This window comes from Vespa mandarinia, chromosome 1, assembly GCF_050613455.1.
Source record: "Vespa mandarinia isolate Hongniang chromosome 1, ASM5061345v1, whole genome shotgun sequence".
Lineage (NCBI taxonomy): Eukaryota > Metazoa > Arthropoda > Insecta > Hymenoptera > Vespidae > Vespa > Vespa mandarinia.
Window position 1 is genome coordinate 3,277,501 of NC_140810.1, and position 20,000 is coordinate 3,297,500.

Sequence of the window (20,000 nt, forward strand, 5' to 3'; positions counted from 1 at the left end):
GATTTGAATTTAACGCGATAATAATATGTAAATATTTGCGGTATCGAGCATGCGTACGTGTGGTTTCTTTTTTTTCTTCTTTTTTTTTTTTTTTTTTCGTTATTTTATAATGACAGATAAGAGGAATAAATGGATTCAGATTATTCGTTCGATAACGTTAGATTTCATGGTATATAAATTTAATAATTACGTCACTTAGAAAAACAAGGTCGATATCTATCTATCGTTCTCGAAGGAAAATAATAGTATGAAAGAAAAAAGGCCAAGGTGATATAATCGAATCGTAATTGAAATTTATTAGAGTATCGATAAAATAATTATCGTACGAGTAATCAATAATATTTCATAAAAAATATAAATGTTATTTAAATTAGTCCTTTTTGTATGTCTCTTTTTCTCTCGATCATTCGTACGTTCTGTTATTATGGTTTAATTAATAGACGAATGAACGATGAATTTGCCCTGGCAAATCCGTAAAGCGAATTAGATTGAGTAAATAAAGAAAGAGAAAAAGAGAGAGAGAGAAAAAGAGAGAATGGCAAAAGCGACACAAGTGCGGACACCCCGCAGTGACGTATTCGACGCTAAGCATTGTGAACGAACCTTTCTACGTCAAGAGAGAATCAGAGAGAGAAAGAGAGAGAGAGAGAGAGAGAGAGAGAGAGTGAGAGAAAGAGATGAAGTGAGAGAGGGGTTCCTTTCGTGGCTTTCGAGATGAAAAAGCATCTCGTCGATCGGTACTCGATACGAAAATGAAAGCGGTAGCTTTTAAAAATCGTTATAGGGTGCAATTCGATCCCATTTCAATTTCTATTGATAAATTAATTGTTCTTTAACGCGTATGGATATATATATATATATATATTCACATACACACGTACATATATATATATAGAAAATAAATGCATGCAATTTTAACGTTAAAAATTTTAGTTAAATAGATAATAAATCAGTTCTTCGATTTGTCTCCGATAGCTACTCTTGAAATTAGCGATAAAATAATCGCGAAGATTTCAAATAGAATTTTTAATATTCGACGTGCTTAATTTATTTTTCTTTTCCTTTTTTCGTTTGTTTGTTTGTTTGTCGTTTAGTTCGTAAAAAAGATATCGTTCAATATACATTTGTTATTTATCTAAAAGATATATATATATATATATATATATATATCCATTTGTTTAAGAGACACATTTATACACCTAATCTTTTCGAGAAGCATGAAACTCAAGGTGGCATGATTTTAGGTATATCTGTAGACAATTAAGTTGCATATGGTGGTGTCGTCACTTCTTGCAGTTGGTTCCACTCGCTTAAACAGTGTAAACGGTCGATCGATTGCTCGTTCTCGACTCTAAGTAAGATAATTTGACGTTCCTAGTAGATACCTACTAGTTCCCAATGACATACTACTTTTTATAAGCTCATTTGAGTATATATATATATATATATATATATATATATATATATATATAGAGAGAGAGAGAGAGAGATAGAGAAAGAGAGAGAGAGAGAGGGAGAGTAAAAGAAAAAAAGAAAGAGAGAGAGAGAGAGGGAGAGTAAAAGAAAAAAAGAAAGAGAGAGAGAGAGAGAGAAAAAGAGAATTTAATAGATACTTGATCCGTTTATCGGCGAACGAGACACGTGGAAATAAAGAATTATATCGTTCTTTTAAATACACCCTATATGAATAATCTTATCTATTTTTTTTTTTTTTTATTATTTATTTGTCTATTATTTTTTCTTTCCTTTATTTTTCTTTTGTTTTTTTTTTTTTTTTTTTTTAAATACTTAACATCGACAAACCGATATTTATTCATTAAAATTTTAATCGTAGATAATGATTTCAATAATGTCAAGCAAGCAAAATTCTCCTACCTGTCTCTCTCTCTCTCTCTCTCTCTCTCTCTCTCTCTCTCTCTTTCTCTCTCTCTCTATCTCTATCTCTATCTCTCTCTATTTCATTCATTTCTATGTTATTATTATCAATCAATGGACGGATATTATAGACGTGTGTTCACGGGTAACATAATGGCGTATAGAAGTCAATGCGTATGCCGCAGTGCAAGCAATTAATGCCCGCGAGTTTGAACGTACATAGACACACACACACACACACACACACACACATATGTAGACGCACGCATGCACGCACAGACACATATACATAGATAGAGATACATACACCATGGGACGAAGGGGTGGGGAAGAGGGTGGTATGGATTTTGACGGTGTCAGAAACGTTGACGGGAATATTCATTGGTGGTGTGCTTGGTGTAGATGTAGTAGTGGTACACGATGGTGACGATGGTGATACAAAGTGATGGTGTTGGTAGGTAGGTACTGCCGGTGCCAGTGCCATTAACAGTGTTTCGGCCGGAAATGTAAAGCATAATGTGCCGGCAGCTCTTGGATATGGAACCTATTACCATCCGGTTGTATAATACCCATGCCGACGTTGTTTCGCGCTTATTCACGCGTTGTCACCGTTCGCGTTCGGGACACGTTGTCGTATGAGCTAGGAGTGAGACGAAAGGAGAGGGATATGTAGTATATATATATATATATATATATATATATATATATATATATAGCTGGGTTAGGTATCCTAGGGGATTGTTCGAAAGATATTATTATTTTGCTCGGATACTTAAGAAAGAGAGACAGTGAAAGAGAAATAAATAAAGAGATAAATAGAGAGAGAGAGAGAGAGAGAGAGATATCAAATTCGCGAATATACACCTATTTATATTTTTTCTTTTTTTGTCTTTTTTTCTTTTTCATAAACAAAAAGAAGAAGAAAGACCAAAAATTGCGTCGGCGAATAAGCTGATCGAATGTTATAAGTATCTATTTAAAACGATAAGGTATGATAGACTTAAAAAAAAAAAAACAAAAACAAAAAAAGAAAAAATGAAAAAAAAAGAAGAAAAAAAGAAAAAAATTTACCTTGCCGCAGATATTTCAATCGTGATCTATTCATCCGTCCATCCATCCATCGATCGATCGATCGATCGATCGATCTATCTATCTATCTATCTATCTATCTATCTATCTATCTATCTATCTATCTATCTATCTATCTATCTATCTATCTATCTATCTATCTATCCATCCATCCATCCATCCGTTCGTCTGTTCGTCTATCGAGTTTGACTGATTATTGATTAGACTAATCATAATAATAGATAGATATTTGTCATGAGGTTTGATATCGTTCAAATGACATCATCGTAAATGTTATTTCATCGAAAAATCTCAATTCGTTTCTTAGTATAACAAATATTATTTCTTAACGATATTGATATGAGCTTTAAATTTATAGACGGAAGACGGTCTCTGGTATTAATCGCGATCCGATTCGAATCGGCTCTTTACACCACGGAGATAGAGTTCAGTTCGAGTTTACTAAATCGACAGCTTGGCGTCTTGTAAACACAAGCCGGTGAGATCCTGTTTGCGCTCAGTCGGGCATAATCCAAGGTAATCCTCTCTGCACAATATGCGAGCGCGATGTACTCTCTCTCTCTCTCTCTCTCTCTCTATATCTATCTATCCATCTATCCATCTATCTCTCTTCCTGCATAGATCTACCTTTCCTTCTCTCTCTTACTCTCTCTCTCTCTCTTTCTCCGTGTTATGTTCTCCAGCATCCAGCCTATCTTTTTACACTAGTGTTATCTTCTATACCGAAGATATTCTCTTTCTTTCTCTCTCTCTCTCTCTCTCTCACACACACACACACACACACACACACATACTCTCTTTCTCTTTATTTCTCTCTTTTTCTAGAACGTAGAGAATTCTATTTTTAGAAAAATAAAATAAAAAAAAAAAATAAAAAAAAAAGAAATAAAAGAGATATAACGTCGTTTATACGTTGAGAGACATATAGGTAATACGTAAGCATTAATAGTACGGGGGAAAAAAAGGAACGAGGAAGAAAGAAAGGGAGGAAAAAAATTGAGAAAAACAAGAAAAAGAACGTGTGTATATGCGAGACGAGAGAGAGAGAGAGAGAGAGAGAGAGATTTGTTTGCAAAAAAAAAGGCAAGAAAAAAAAAAAGAAAAAAAAAGGAGAAAGGAAAAGAAAAAGAAAAAAAGCATTGCAAACAATTTACAGAGTGAAACATGCTTTCTCGCTTTTCTTTTCTCATAATTCTTCAGATCCGATTATGTGCCGTCGTTGGTGTAACAGAACAGCTGGTAACATTTTTTTCCATTTCTCTGTTCTCTTTTTATTTTCTTTCTTTTCTCTCTCTCTCTCTCTTTCCTTTACTTTCCTTTCCTTTCCTTTCTTTCAATATCTTTTTCTACTTTTTCCTTCATAACTTCGTGCTCTTCTTTCAAACGTTATGTCATGACTACTACGTTTATCTCTGTCTTTTCCTCCCAACTCCCTATCCCCCACCCCCACTACTCTCTCCTCATTTCCTCCATTCCCTTCTCCATCTCCTTTTACTCCTTTTATTTACGTATATCTATACCTCGATACATTCTCGTAGCCGTAGTTGAAACGTCCGGAAAATAATCGAGTCCTTTGATAATAAATCGCTTTTAAAATTTGCTACGGCGCTAAATCATAAATCCGCACATTGCGCAGATTGCCATTTGATTTCTTTGAAAAGGTCTTTCAATTCTTTCGAATATATGTATGTATGTATCCTATGTATGTACATACGCCGATGTGTGTTTCGTTTCGCGATGACGTTCAACCTTTACTCGTTACGTTCGCGTTTCATTTCGTTTCCTTTCGTTTCGTTTCACGAATCTGTTCTCTTCCCATTGACATCGTTCCCTCTGCTACGAATCGTGTAAACCGACACGCCAACGAACAATAACGATTTCAGAATTTATTACGTCCTAATTAGTTCATTACTCTATTCTGAATTGCTTTTACATAAGGGCTTTATCAAAAAAAAAAAAAAAAAAGAAAAAGAAAAAGAAAAGTAGTCTTTATATCTCTTTCTTTCTCTTTTTATCTCTGTCCCTTTTTCTCTCTAACTTAACTTTTCCTTTTCTTTCACGTTCAAATGTCACCTTCTCTTTCTTTCTCTCTTTCTTTCTTTCTTTCATTCTTTTTCTTTCTTTTACTTTTGTTTTTCATCTTTGTATTAGAGATTTAGGTATGTGCAAATAACTCCTATATCTATAGATAGCATCAATGTTGGGTGTTACGCTGTATAGATTTTATTCGTATAAAAATGATAATAGATTTCACACTTTTTAATCAGTCAAATTATTGACTCTTATTACTTCTAGAATCCTTATAAAATAATTTACATTAATACGAATGATTTCATTGTAACACGATTGAATGATTTACATGAACATTTCTCGTAAAGATTCTGAAAGAAACACACACACACACGCAGAGATAGAAAAAGAGAGAGAGAGAGAGAGAGAGAGAGAGAGAGAGAAATTTTATTTAACTATTCGACAGATTTTTTCCTATGGAGAAACGATCCGAAAGTTTTTTCTACGTGAATTTTTCAAAAATCAATCAATAGTTTCTTTTCTCGAAACTTTTCACGGTTTTCTGTGTCGTAAGTAGTTTTTACGAAAAGAAAAAAGAAAGTAAAAAAAGAAAAAAGAATGATACGAAGAAAAAAAAATTAGACTAAAAAGTTTCTCGAGAAAGTGTAAAATTGATTTTTAAATATCACCTAAGATCTTTTTTCGCATGATCTAGGAACTTTTGGGCCACCCTGTAATTTTATTTCTCTCTCTCTCTCTCTCTCTCTCTCTCTTTCTCCTGAGATATCTCTCGTATGCATCACGATGATAACCAACGGAACCCCTCGGAACACTAATTATCGCACTTAGCCTCACTTCTACTCCCTCCGATCCTTCACCAACGTATTTCCTCTTTCCTCTTTTTTTTTCCTCTCTCTCTCTCTCTCTCTTTATCTCTCTATCTCCCTCTCTTTCCTTTTCTCTTTTTCTTTCTTTTTCTCTTTATAATTCTCTCTTACTCCTGTTTTTCTCGCGCTTTCACGCTGCAAACGATGAAGAATTTGAAGGGTGTTACTTTTGCGAGTAGTTAACATCTTCAACGTGTACGAAACGAGGTAATTACGATACTTCATATCGTCAATGTTACGTTCATCCCCAGCTCAACCCCCACTCTTCCCCTATCAATCCCGTTCAGTAAGAGAATCCTACGTGCTCGTATTATTTCATCGAACGAATCGAGTTTTAAGAGGGTAAACGTCGACTCTTTTCGTACAGAGGATCATCATCTTCGAACGTGTACTCTGTTTTATTTACATATTTACATATTTACATATATAAGATACATACATACATACATATATATATATATATATGCATCTATGTAGTAATAGAATAATAGAAAGATGTATAGATATATAGGGGTTGGGTTAAAAGTTTTGAAATAGACCATAAATTCTTAAAAGATTTTAAAGATCAAATAATCTTCTTCGAGATATTTTTCTTTCTTCTTTCTTTTTAATTTTTTTTCCTTTCTCTTTCTTTTCTTTTTTTTTTTTTTTTTTTTTTTATTCTTCTCTTTAACTAATCCTTACACTCACGATAGTGAAACTATAAGAATGATTACAATGCCAACCTTGAAATGTCTCGATAAAGAATAATTTAATCGATCTTTTAAAATTACTGCTTTAGAATTTTTTTGGCCGTGCATGCATTAGATACGTAAGTGAGTAAGTAAGTAAGTAAGTAAGTAATTAGCTGATATGAGAAATTATTATTTTAGTATGTGCCAACATTTCAAGCAGTGTTTTCGCATGAGACGACGTATCGACGAAACGTCAAACGTATTTATCATTTACACAGGTGCGATTATGCGAGTAAAAAATATATAGGAGATACGTATCAGTACAAAACAATATATATATATATATATATATATATATATATACATACACGCGCATATATATATATATATATATACATTATATACGTAGATAAATAAATAATATAGATAAAAATGAAAAGAAAAATATTCCGCGTTGGTAGAGCGATACGTGATTTTTTTCGAGGAAGTTCGAATAAAAAAAAAAAAAGAAAAAAAGAGAAAAAAAATATGTCGAATATCTGTATAAAAAGATATTTAATTATTAATTAATCGAAAAATTTTTCAGTGACCTGTAGCGTGCCAAAGGCCCGAAGATTCTGCCTTCGCAGCAGCTCGGCGCTGCGGTCGCTCCATGGCCGGGCGCCACCGGCCTCCTCGCCTCCGTCACCGCTGACGATATGGCACACAAAGGTGAGTTATTGAATATTTAATTGACAATAATACCTTTTATTATCTATAGAAACGACTATAGAGAGCTTTGTGAGTTTTCCAAAAAAAAAAGAAAAAAAAATATACATATATATATACCTTCAATCAACATATATATTAGATTTTATATTTTTAAATATAATTCAATTTAATTTAACAGTTTTACAATGAGATATTAAAAAGTTAGCCTAAAAAAGCATTCACGAGAAGGAATAATTAATTTTTTTGGAAAAATAATCTAAAAGATTTTCAATACGATCACCAAACTTTTGGCTTAACCTTTATGTATATTTATTTACAAGGGATGATATTTTATTTTTTTTTCTTTTATAATAAAACTACGTAGATTTTGTGAGGATATAAAATAAAATAATAATGGGATAGAACGTAAAAATATTTGTCATTTTTAAAAGAAATATTTTAATCCCAATGATGAATTCAAAGATCGCTCATACTTTTCGTGGTATTTTTAAATGATATTTGAAAAATTTATGAAATACTTTAAGGGTTAAAAATTTTAATCGATTTAAAGGGCTAAGAAGGATAAATATCGTAATTCAATGTTACGACAAATTAATGTCGACAATAGACCGTCCAAAAATTTCGATAACAAACGAAATACTTCTTACAAAGATTATTTTTTATAATTTTTTATAATATCTCTATGAAGATATGTTTATAATGATTATAATGATTATTAAGTGTAAATAATTATATACAATTAGTATACGACGTTTCAATTTTAAAACGTCTGTTACGAGAAAATCGACCGAATATACGAACGAATAAATTTGTCAAAATTATTCGTGAAATCTTTCATGAATCGTAAGAATAAACGATTAATTTTTATATCGAAGACACATCGGTTATTATACTTAATACAAATACCTATGTCTAATGGGGTGAATTGGGTGCAAAAAATTTTATGCGATTTTAATAATCAATTACACATCTTTCGAGAAATTTCTATCGGCTTGTAATATTTTACGATGTGATCAAAAAATTTGATTGAAAATATTTACGAGAAAGAGAGAGAGAGACAGAGAGAGAGAGAGACAGACAGAGACAGAGACAGAGTTATTAATTTTTTTTTTTTTTTAAATAATTCAAGAAACTTTTAATACTATTACAAACTTTTGGGCCCATTATATGTATATATTGTGTATATATAGATATAGACATGTATACGTAAAAGAAGACTTCATAAATGATGTCACGAAACGGTGTATATATATATATATATATATATATATATACATATATACATGTTAACTTTTATATAATCCGCATCTTCAAAACTTGTGTCAATATCGATTCCGTAAGTAGAAACGAGATAAGAAGAAGTGAACGTGCGCGTACATAAGTTTCATACGATTGGAAAGAAAAATATCGTGTTTTTTCTTTTTTTTTTTTCTTTTTTAGTTTCCCTTATCGAATAAGCACACTTTATCCCTAAGCGAGTAGAACAGAGAGTAGACTTACATATAGTACATACGTCATTTTCAATTTGACATTCGATTAGAACGGACCATCGCGCGAACGATTATGATAAAATTCACTTAGGGAAAAGGAAAGGATCGAAAAGAGAGAGAGAGAGAGAGAGAGAGAGAGAGAGAGAGAGAGATTCAAGGAACGTAAGAAAGCATAAAAGTTAACGTCTTTTGTCCAATGGCTAAGGCGGAATGTCAATGGCTAATACGTTGCTAAAAATGTCTTCTCTTCTTCTTTTTCCTTTTCTTTTTTCTTTATCAAACGATCTCAGTATTTCGATATTACGTTTTTCAACTTCGATGAAAAAAAAAAAAAGAGAGAGAAAAAAAAGGAAAAAAAAGAGAGAGAAAAGGAAAGGAAAAAATATCACAAAGAAAATTCTTACAACTTTTGCACTCTGTGCTTTTTGAACTCTAGTCTCGACCTTGACATGAAACGAAACGAAACGAAACGAAACGAAACGGAACGGAACTGAATGAAACTAAAGTAAACTAAACGAAACTAAACGAGTCCAAAGTGATCTAAAATTCCTACGAGTTATCTTTCTACGATTTCATACTATGTATAGTGTTACGTAGAAATTTTGGTTGGATAGGTGACGTCATTGAAAAATTTGAAAGTAGTCATCGTCGGAAGTTTTTCGAATGAAAATCTCATGCGTTTGACTTGTTCTTTTTCTTTTTTTTTTGTTCTTTTTTTTTTTGTTCTCTTTTTCTTTTTCTTTTTGCATCGATTTATTTTACATACCACTCATACGTATTATCGATCTATCAATTAATAAATAGATATTTTCGAAGTGTAAACAATAAAAAATTAAAGAAAAATTATTAAACGAACAATTAGTTCTCCGTTTAAAAATGACATAACAATCGATTATTATTTTTATTGGGGGAGTTTTCTTTTTTCACGTCATAGAAATTTAAATCATATTTCAAAATTACTCGTCGATTAGATAATCTATTTCCTTCGTGATGGAGAAATGAATCGATTTACGTAAACGAACTATCAAAAGTATAAAAAAAAAAAAAGAATTGAATGTTTGAAAATCATCGATTTCAAAAAATAGGATATCGAGTATAACGATCAAGTATAAAAATATTTGACAAATGTTATAAAGAAAGATTCGAATGATCCTAATACTGATATGAAAATTTTTCGATTTGAATGTATCGGTCACAAATTAAAATGGGGAAAGAAAATTTATTTATTGAATTGACGAGTCGAATTTGAAAATCTTGATTGGAGACAATACTTTCGATGTTTCGATGTTTCGATTACGTACACGATTTCGATTTCGATTTCGATTATGTCGAATTCGATAAATAAAAAGGATTGTATCACCTGCAGAATTCTTAGGATAGAATGAACAGAAGAAGAACGAGGAGGAGGAGGAGGAGGAGAAGGAGAATGAGGAAGAGGAGGAGATGGTGAAGAAGGAGGAGAAAGAGTAGGAGGAAGAGGAAGAGAAGGGAGTACTTGGAATCTTAGTGGAGTCGAATCGGAACGTCCAAGAATCAAGAGGGAGACGTTCGGTTGATGGCTAAGGCGTTTAACCCCATTAGTCCTGAATGGAACTTCTCTTCTCTCCTGTCTCTGCTCTTCTCACTATCTATCTCTTTCTCACTCTCTCTCTCTCTCTCTTTCTCTCTCTCTCTCTGTCTCTCTGTCTCTCTTTCTCACTCACCCCCGTTCAAGCTCTCTTAACGCAGGGTCCAAAGAGGATGAGCAGACGACGTCTCAGGGCTTTCTAAAGCCGGCAGCTCCTGCTTGAAACTGGTTGCTCACTTCACGTATTGATTTCCATTCTCTCGCGCCTTCCAACACTCGCCCTTTTTATCTCTTTAAAGTTCTTTCTCTCTCTCTCTCTCTCTCTCTCTCTCTCTATCTATCTATCTATCTATCTATCTATCTATCTCTTCTCTCTTTCTTTCTCTCATGAACACCAATTTCCTGTTTTCTCTTCAATACCAATCCATAAATTCACGTAAGAATAATATTGGGACAATTTGTTAATCCTTCATACGACATAAACAACTTTAATGGAGTTAAGGGTGTGCGTGCGTGTGTGTATAGGTGTGAGGGGTTATCTTGGATGGGATTAAGGGTAATCAGAAGCTCATTCATTCCCATATATAATATGTACAAAAAAGTTCGTTTCTATCTTATCTAATCACGTTAACTTACGTATCAATTAATCGAATCTTGTCTATTATTAATTCTTTAATCGGTTAATCGATTTTTAAAAGGTCAATAAAATTGAAAGGAAAATTTTAATGGCGGATTCAGATTTCGCAGATTTTTTTTCTTCTCTTCTCTTTTCTTTCCTTTTCTTCTTCTTCTTTTTTTTTTTTTACACTTTCCTCTCTTTCTTCCCTTTCTCTTTTTGTTTTCCTTTCTATCTTTCCGTCTATCTTTCTTTCAATTACTCGATCGAGCTTTTTATGTAAGTCGTCCCGGTGGCTTTTATAAATCTTGCGTGGATAATATTCAACGGCATTTAAACGATTTTTAATAAAGTGTGTTTTCATACATACTCGTTCGTTGTATCGATTAAAGGAAAAAAAAAAAAAAAAAAAAATAACAAAAAAAAAATAATTAATCAACGAATCGTTCGTAGTAAATCGAACGAAATTAAGTGTATATGTCCTAACGAAAGTTGAGCGTGGATGGGTGAAGTGGGGGGAGGAGAAAAGAATGAGTTACGGGGGGTTACGAAGGGAATACTTGAAGAGAGAAAGAAAGAGAGGAAAAGTTACTAAGTAAATATGGAGAATTTCATTCGGAACATAGAAGACGTTAATTCATATCGTAATATCGATGAAATAATAATCGACACAGTTCCCTTAAATTGTACGAATTTAGGCGAATTTTCAGTCTCTCTCTCTCTCTCTCTCTCTCTCTCTCTCTCTCTCTCTCTCTCTCTTTTACTCTTCTTGTCTCTCTTTGGTCAAAAAAAAAAAAAATGAAAAGTGTCACTGACATTTACGTTAGAATAGGATCGTTGGTAAGGAATCGGGAAGGATTGAGGTTGGGAACGTCGAAGAATCCACAAGTGAGTAAACGACCTAGATCCGACCTGGAGCCGCGTACTACGATCGAAAATCCACGAGTTATCTGACCGAGTGCAGCTCAGTGGGGTGTGTAGCGTTAAGTTGGCGTTAGCTCATCGAATCGCCTCGATAGACCGTCGGCCGAGCCGCGATTCCAGCAAACGAGACGACGAGGGTTTTGATCGATCGTACGTACAAATCGTGTTTCCGTTTCCTGTCTCTATCTATCTATCTGTCTATCTATCTATCTATCTATCTATTTATCTATCTATCTATCTATCTATCCATCTCTTCATCTTTTTCTTTAATCGGTCTGTTAAGTTGGATAAACGAATTATTTTCCCCGACAGAGAATAGATTTGATTTTAATTTCCTTTCGAGTGTCAAATCGAAGCAACAATTACTTTCTCCTTTTTTTTTTTTCTTCATTGATCCTTCAAAAATCGTTTCGATGATTCCTTTTTTTTTTTTGTTTCTTTCTTTCTATCTTCCCCTTCATGAAGAAGATATCAATCAGAATTCTTGTTTAAGAATTTCGAATTAATCGAAATTCTTGTTTCTTCTTTCTTTCTTTTTTTTTTTTTCTAAAAACTCGATTGTTAGTTGAATCCAATAATTATGAATATATATATATATTTATTTATTTATTTATTTATTTATTTATTTATTTATTTATTTAACTATGACATGATATTTAAATTTACGTCGATGCAATTTTAATTATGCAGGGTATAACTTTTAATGAAAAAAAAAAAAAAAAAAAAAAGAAAAGATAAACGTAAGACATCCTAATTACACAGATGCATTATAAAGGATCGTTGTATAAAATATTAATTAAACTATCATGTCTATCTTGATGCTCGTAAGTTTATATTAGACGATTGTTTCGATCGTTTTGTAGATAGATAGATAGATAGATAGATAGATAGATAGATAGATAGATAGATAGGTAGGTATATTTTTCTCAGTTTCGATCACGTGACTTCATTCTTTATTCCGATGGGGTTGTAGAAAGAGATAAAAAGAGACCGAGTGTGAGAGCAAGAAAGTGTGAAAGGGAGAGAAAGAGAAAGAGAAAGAGAAAGAAAACGAGAGAGAGGGAGAGTGAGAGAGAGAGAGAGAGATAGGAAGAAAGAGAAAGAAAGAAAAAGAAAAGTGTCTCCCGGAAGTTTGGCAAATCGTTCGACCTCCGTTTTACCACGAAAGAGAGTCGGCTGTCAGCACGACGTCTACGCCGACGAATCAAGCCACCCCCCCTGTGGTGCCGCTTTTACTCGTAAGGGATGATGGCGTGCCTGGCTGAGAAAAGAGTAAGAGAAGACGAACGAAGAAAAAGGAGAAAGAGAAAGGGTGGGAAAAGAGGGTGGAGAAAAGGGAAGAGGTGGGATGAGATAGGGTAGAACTGGGAGTTCAGGAAGACGAAGGACGAAATAAGAATAAGAAAAGGTTTGGCTGTGCTACTGCTGCTGCTGCTGCTGCTGCTGCTGCTGTCGTTGCTTCTTCCTCTTATTCTTATTCTTCTTTCTCTTTCTCTCTATCGCCATCTTTCTTTTTCTCTCTTTCGCACCAAACGTGAGATAGATAGATAGATAGATAGATAGATAGATAGATAGATAGATAGATAAAGGAGAAGGGGTAAAGGGTATAGTAGTGTGCTGGTGCTGCTGGGTTCCTGGAGCATTGATCGTTTCTGAATTCCGAGTAGATGGCAACCCCCAAGCGTTTCTTCACCCTCCTCATCCTTCTTCCTTATCCTCCTCTTTCTACCCTCTTACTCACTCACTCACTCACTATCTATCTATCTTTCTCTTTCTGCCTTTAGTCACCCTTACTCAAGTCTATCCTGAATATACGTACTCGTCGTTTCTCGTACATACGTACGTACATAAGTAAGTACTCACGTATGTTCCTGCGTACCAAAAGAAAAGAAAGATACAAGGAATGGAGGAAAGAGTAGGTAGTATTGTAAAAGAATGCGAAAAGGGAGAGATACGACGAAGGAGATGATAGGTGGTAGTAGGTGGTACCAGTGATGGTGGTAGTATTAGATGCTGCTGTTGTTGCTGGTACGCTATGGTAGTAGTAGTAGTAGTAGTAATAGTAATGTTGGTGGTAGTGGCGGTGGCTCTTTAAAACGACGACGAGAAGGCGTTTTCGTTACGTCTCGTGCAAAACAGACAGGAACCCTTCTTTTTGATCCCACCACCCTTACTTTGACTCTTACCCGCAGCATCCCCGACAGCACGGCGACTCTTATTCAATTAATTCGTAACCGACAAAAATGCCACCGTCGTCTCTCTCTCTCTCTCTCTCTCTCTCTCTTTCTCTCGTTTTTACCATCTACTTTTTTTTCGTCCGTTGAAGCAGCCTCTCTCTCTCTCTCTCTCTCTCTCTCTCTTTCTCTCTTTCTTTCCCAAAGAAAGAAGAAAATTTTGTGAGAGGGAAAAACTCCTAAGAAATTTTACTTTGAAAGCTCGAGGGGGTAACCTTTTTCTCCTTTACCGCTTCTTATCTAGTTTTTTTTTTCTTTCCCATTTTCTCTCTCTCTTTTTTTTTAGATTTTTTTTCCTTTTCTCGTTTCTCTTCCTCCTCCTCCACTTCCTCCTATTCCTCCTCTTCCTCCTCCTCCTCCTCCTCTTTCTTCTTGTTTCTTCTTCTTCTTCTTCTTCTTTTATTTTTCGTTGTTCTTTTTATGTCCTTTTTCAGTTTGTTTTCGTTTCATCTTATTTCATATTTCTTCTTCATCTCTTTCAACAGCTGCGACAGGAGAGAAGATACGTTTGTGCAGTTCGCGGATGCTTTTGTTGTTTGTTTCCAAGTGTTTTTACCCTCTCTATTTCTTCTTAACCCTCTGTTTCATCGTTTTCACCCCTTCTCTCGTCCTCTCTCTCTCTCTCTCTCTCTCTCTCTCTTCCGCTCTTTCCGTTGATGCTCCCAAGCGGAAACGCTCGTTTCGTTTGGCACCTCGGGGGATCTCGATGACGAGGAGGAACCTTCTCGCAGAGAAATTGTAATTAGCTCCTCGACGTTCCTTCCGTAGCTTGATCTCTCTCTCTCTCTCTCTCTCTCTCTCTTTCTCTGTATTTCTCACTCATTCTTTCTCTTGTTCTCACTCTTCTTATTCTCGTGATACCTCGAGGTATCTTTAATTGTCAGTCCTTTTTCACTTTGTTCTCATCGATGAAAACGAAATTGATAGGTCTAGTTAGAAAAATTTATAAACATTCGTTCTCATTTTCGAATAAACCAAAACATTATTTCAATATAAACGCGCGATACGAGAAAAAAAATAAAATCATCAAAGAATTTATCTCTTCGATGTTAATTGAGTTAAGTTATAAATTTATTTCTATTTATTACCATTGTCATATATTATGACAATATTAGCATTGTGTGAAAATCAATTCAAAAAGAGTGCAAAGATGTGAGGATATGAAAGATGTAAGAAGGATGAAAAAAAGGAGAGAAAAATTGAAAGGAAACAAAAATTAAAATTTTCATTTAGAAATTTGTCGTGCGTTAAAGTCGGATCGATTAAAAAAAAAAAAAAAAAAAAAAAAAAAATAAAGAAAGAAAGGCAAAAATAAAAAAGGAAAAAGAGGAAGAAAAAGAAAATGAAAAAATAAGGGAAAGGAGGAAAGGAAGAAAAAGAAGTAATAAAAGAAAAAAAAAAAAAGAAAAAAAAAGAAAAAAGCAAGAAAGAAAGAAGTCGAAGAAGAAAATAAGGGACAAGACAAAAAAAGAAAAAAAAAAAAAACAAACAAAAAAGGAAAAAAAGAGAAAGAGAAGAAAAGTTCTCGATAGCTGTTCGCAAAGTTCAAAGAGTAGAGTTTTTATTTACTCGGTCAAGTCGACGACGACTCTCCGGCCGATGTCACTCAAGGTCGAAGCCCTTTCCCTTTAGTTGAAAGTTACTATCGAAAAGAGGACCTTTACGGATATATGGAAGATCCTTCCTTCCTTCCTTCCTTTCTTCCTTCCTTCCTTCCTTCCTTCCTTCCTTCCTTCGTTTCTATCTTCGTTCATTTCATCGTTCCATCGTTTCATCGTTCCCATCGTTCCATCGTTCCTTCCTTCCTTCCTTCCTCCCTTCCTTCCTTCTCGAAGATAGTCGAACGGGGACTGTACGTCTTGCATCAAGTGTATTCGACTGTAAAATTCCCTCTTCAAACAGAAACGGTTGGCTGGCACATTTTAGGCGGGTGGCTTGGGCCACCGTCAGGAGAAAAGGGTGAGGAGGATGGGGAGGAGGGGGGTTGGTAGGAGGACGGCAATGGGAATGGGGTTGGGAATGAGGAGAGAAGGGGGGTTGGTCCAAGGAATTCGAAGTCCAACGCAAAGAGATAGATAGATAGATAGATAGATAGATAGATAGAGAAAGAGAGAGAGAGAGAGAGAGAGAGAGAGAGAGTGAGGGGGAGGTTGAGGGAGTTTAAGGGAGAGAGAAGACACGATGCAAGGAAGAGCAGAAAATATCCAACGCGTATCCAGCACACGTACGAAATGGCTCGATAGATAGCCGTAAAAACCCTCCTCCAGTCCACGTTCTCGTCTCTTGAGATACTTCGGTACTAACGCGAAAGAGAAAAAGGATCGAGGAGGAAGTCCGAGTGGAAAAATGAAAGGAGAACGGCTTCAGACAACGGGGAATATTCAAGAATATTTCTTACAATTTTTCTGCCTTCTTTCATATTCTTCTTCTTCTTCTTCTTTTTCTTTTTAAATCTCTTTTTCTATATTAAATTAAAGACAATTATAGTATGATTATATGTATGAGTATATATATATATATATATATATATATATATATATTGTAAAATGTGATACGAATATATAACGAAGTTGATATTTAATTGTGTAATATTAAAAAAAAAAAAAAAAGAAAAATAAAAAAGAAAAAAAAAAGAGAGAAATTTTGTTTCGTTTCGTATTCTTCATTTTTGTTCTTGTATCTTTTTTTGTTGTTTTTTTCTTTTTTTTTTTTTTCTTCATTCTTTTTCTCTCGTTTGCATAAAAATTTGAAGATAGTTCTTCTTTCATTTTTTTGTCTTTTTTTTTTTTTTTTTCGAAAGTCAAAGATTTATTTGGGTTGAAAGGTCGTAAACGAAAAAGTTCTACTTGTCGAGAACGTAATAAAGCGAATGCTCATTAACGAGATAGAAGCGAAGTGCTTGGGATCACCCTCCTTCGCACCATTGTCACCGCTAGAAACTACCGTTATGGGAGTTTCATGGATTTTCTTTGGTCGATAACGTCCCGATCGTTTCGTTGATTTAACGGTGATAGTTGAACGAAGAAATCGCAAGACGAAGTGCAATTGGATGTATCCACACGAAGAATAGCTTCTATATATTTTCAAATCTATATTTTCCTTTTTTTTCTTTTTTTTCTTTCTCTTTTTTTTTTTTTTTTTTATAAATGGAGTAAATATATACACAAGTCGACATTACGAGACTTCATTGCCCATAAAAATTATTATCAATAATATACGATTATCTCGTATATCCGTTTTCTCGACGTTAAATTAAATCATTCGTGTAAATTTTTCAACAAACAAATATTATTTTTACAATCGTATTAAATAATGTTATTCCGTTTAAATGTCAATGATGCATATGTTATTTCCAGATAACATATTTAATGTTTTATGTACATATATTTATATATATGTATATATATATATATATATATATATGTGTATATAATTTTATAATATATGCGTAATTGTTTCAAATAACACATGCTCAAGTGGTATATACGAAAATAACATATTTCGAGGAATTACAAATTTCATATAAACATTAAACCTTATGAAAAATAATCGCAAAAGGCAAAATAACGTTAAACTACGTCGATTCGAAGCTTTACTCTCTATGGCAATCTTCCAAATATACGTTTTCCATGTTACAAACGACGTACTCGTCGTCAATGACATTTCACGATGTCGCCGACGATGACGTCTTTTTTCCCTCTCTCTCTTTCTCTTTCTCTGTCTGTCTCTCTCTCTCTCTCTCTCTCTCTCTCTCTCTCTCTCTCTTTCATAAGGAGTAAAAAAGAGCTTTGAAATGGAATGAAATGAAAAATGAAAAGGAAAAAGATAAAAGAAAAATAATAAAAGACGAAAAAGAAAAGGATAAAGGATAAAAGAAAAAAAAAAAGAAAAAAGGAAAAAACAGAAAAAGGAAAAAAAGGAGAAACGATTCTACGGGGATAAAATTTTATTTAACAACGAGCACATTATAATTTTTCGGTTAAGCGTTAACGTAAAATTGCTTAAAATAAAATTATTTTATATTTTAACATTGGAGATTAGAGTACATTATAAAAATTTAAGATATGTCACATGAGTTTGTTCGTTTGATCTTTTTTTATTCTTCTAGCTTTTTTCTTTTTCTTTTCTTTTTTTTCTTTTTTTTTTTTTATTATCTAATATTCTCACAAATTAAGTTATACAATTATACTTTCCGTCGGAACGTAAAATGCGTTCAAACAAAATTCTATCCTGAAATTTTCTAGAAAAAAAATATAAAATAATGCAATTGAAATTAATTGAAGAGATCGCGAAAACGCACGAAGGTGTTTTTTTTTTTCTATTCATTATATCAATATTATTCGCGTCGTGTGAAGTCACAATCGTTAGAAACTAAAGTCATTAGAATTTTTGTAAGATATGAATATATTTTGTAGAATGAAAGTTTGTATGATATCGAATGTATCATTTTTAAGTTGATTTAAATCGTTCGACCATTTGACAAATCGAATATCTTTAATGACTTTCAATGTTGAATGATGGACATAGAGAAATCTGATTTCTTTTTCTGTCTTCTTTTTTTTATTTATTTTTTCTTTTCTCTTTTATTCATTTATCCATCAAAGATATATCGAACAAATTAAGTTACCTGTACCGGGTGATACCGTCGGAACACGACAAGTGACGACTAAACGAAATTTTCATTTTTTTTGGATTGAAAATAATATTTTATACATAGCGAGAAAAAGTTCACGGACCATTAGAAATTTTAATTATATAATAAAATAACAATACATTTCGAACGCGTTCGTCCTTCTCTCCCTACCCGCGTCGTCTTAAAACACTTTTCGAAATGTTAGGACGCAATATTGTCGATTTAAAAAAAAAAAAAAAGAGAAAAAAAAAATGAAAAGAAATAAAATCAAAAAACAAAACAGAAGAAAGAAGAAGAGGAAAACAAGGGAAAGAAAAAAAAAAGTGAGAGATACTACAAAGACAGGAAATATTTCGATAGAACGAGAGAAGGAGATGGAATGAGATCTCATAAATATTTATTAAGAGAAAGATAGAGAGAGAGAGAAAGATATATATATATATATATATATATAAAGCGGACACAAAGCGTATCGGGGGAATAAAAAGCATCTCTCTCTCTCTCTCTCTCTCTCTCTCTCTCTTTTTCTTTCTTTTCGATTCCTATCACAAGGTGGGGAAAATAAAGCATCGAATTCGAAGTAAAGAAAAAGACAACAAGAAGAAGATAAAAAGAAAAAAGAAGAGAGAGTCAGAGAAAGAGAGAGAGAGAGAGAGTAAGAGAGAGAGAGAGAGAGAGAGAAAATAGCAAGTTAAATAAATATTTTGACAAATTTCGCCTTTGGGTGACGATAGAAAAAGAGAGAGAGAGAGAGAGAGAGAGAGAGAGAGAGAGAGAGAGAAAGAGAGAGGACAGTGGTTTAAGGTATATAGTAGGGATTGTATCGGGTCGAGGGGGGAGGGAGGGGGTTGGTACGGATGCTTATCCGTGGGTACGCGCGCAACCGTCGACCTAATTTTCCCCTAAACGTTTCCGGAGATTACATCGGTTTCTCTTTGTACGGGGTACCCCGTGGACGACTACGTGGACGACGACGTGTTTCAAGGGGGGAGGGTGAGGAAGGGGGTAGGAGGGAGGGAAGGAGGGAGAGAGGAACGAAGAGTGGTGTGGTTGGGGAGTGCTACAAGAAACGCCAGAGAACCCCAGCATATAAGCTCTTCGACTCGGGAAATTCAAACTGCGAGAGAGAGAGAGAGAGAGAGAGAGAGAGAGAGAGAGAGAGAGAGAGAGAGAAAGAGAGAGAGAGAGAGAGAGAGAGAGAGAGAGAGAGAGAGAGAGAGAGAGAGAGAGAGAGAGAGAGAGAGAGAGAGAGAGAGAGAGAGAGAGAGAGAGAGAGAGAGAGAGAGAGAG

At 34.0% G+C, this 20,000-nt stretch overlaps 1 protein-coding gene across 5 annotated transcripts in view; it reads left to right on the top strand.

Moving 5' to 3' along the window:
• The window catches only part of LOC118444900 (paired box protein Pax-6), a 108,581-nt gene that overhangs the window by 18,042 nt on the left and 70,539 nt on the right, over positions 1 to 20,000 (top strand). For all 5 annotated transcript variants that reach the window (XR_014983114.1, XM_085661949.1, XM_085661967.1 and 2 more), the window contains one exon: positions 7,122 to 7,246. Coding sequence is in view for 4 of the 5 variants with exons in the window: in XM_085661949.1 (XP_085518075.1) it covers positions 7,234 to 7,246 (13 nt within the window). In the remaining variant the exon portion in view is untranslated. The remainder of the gene's footprint in view (positions 1 to 7,121; positions 7,247 to 20,000) is intronic.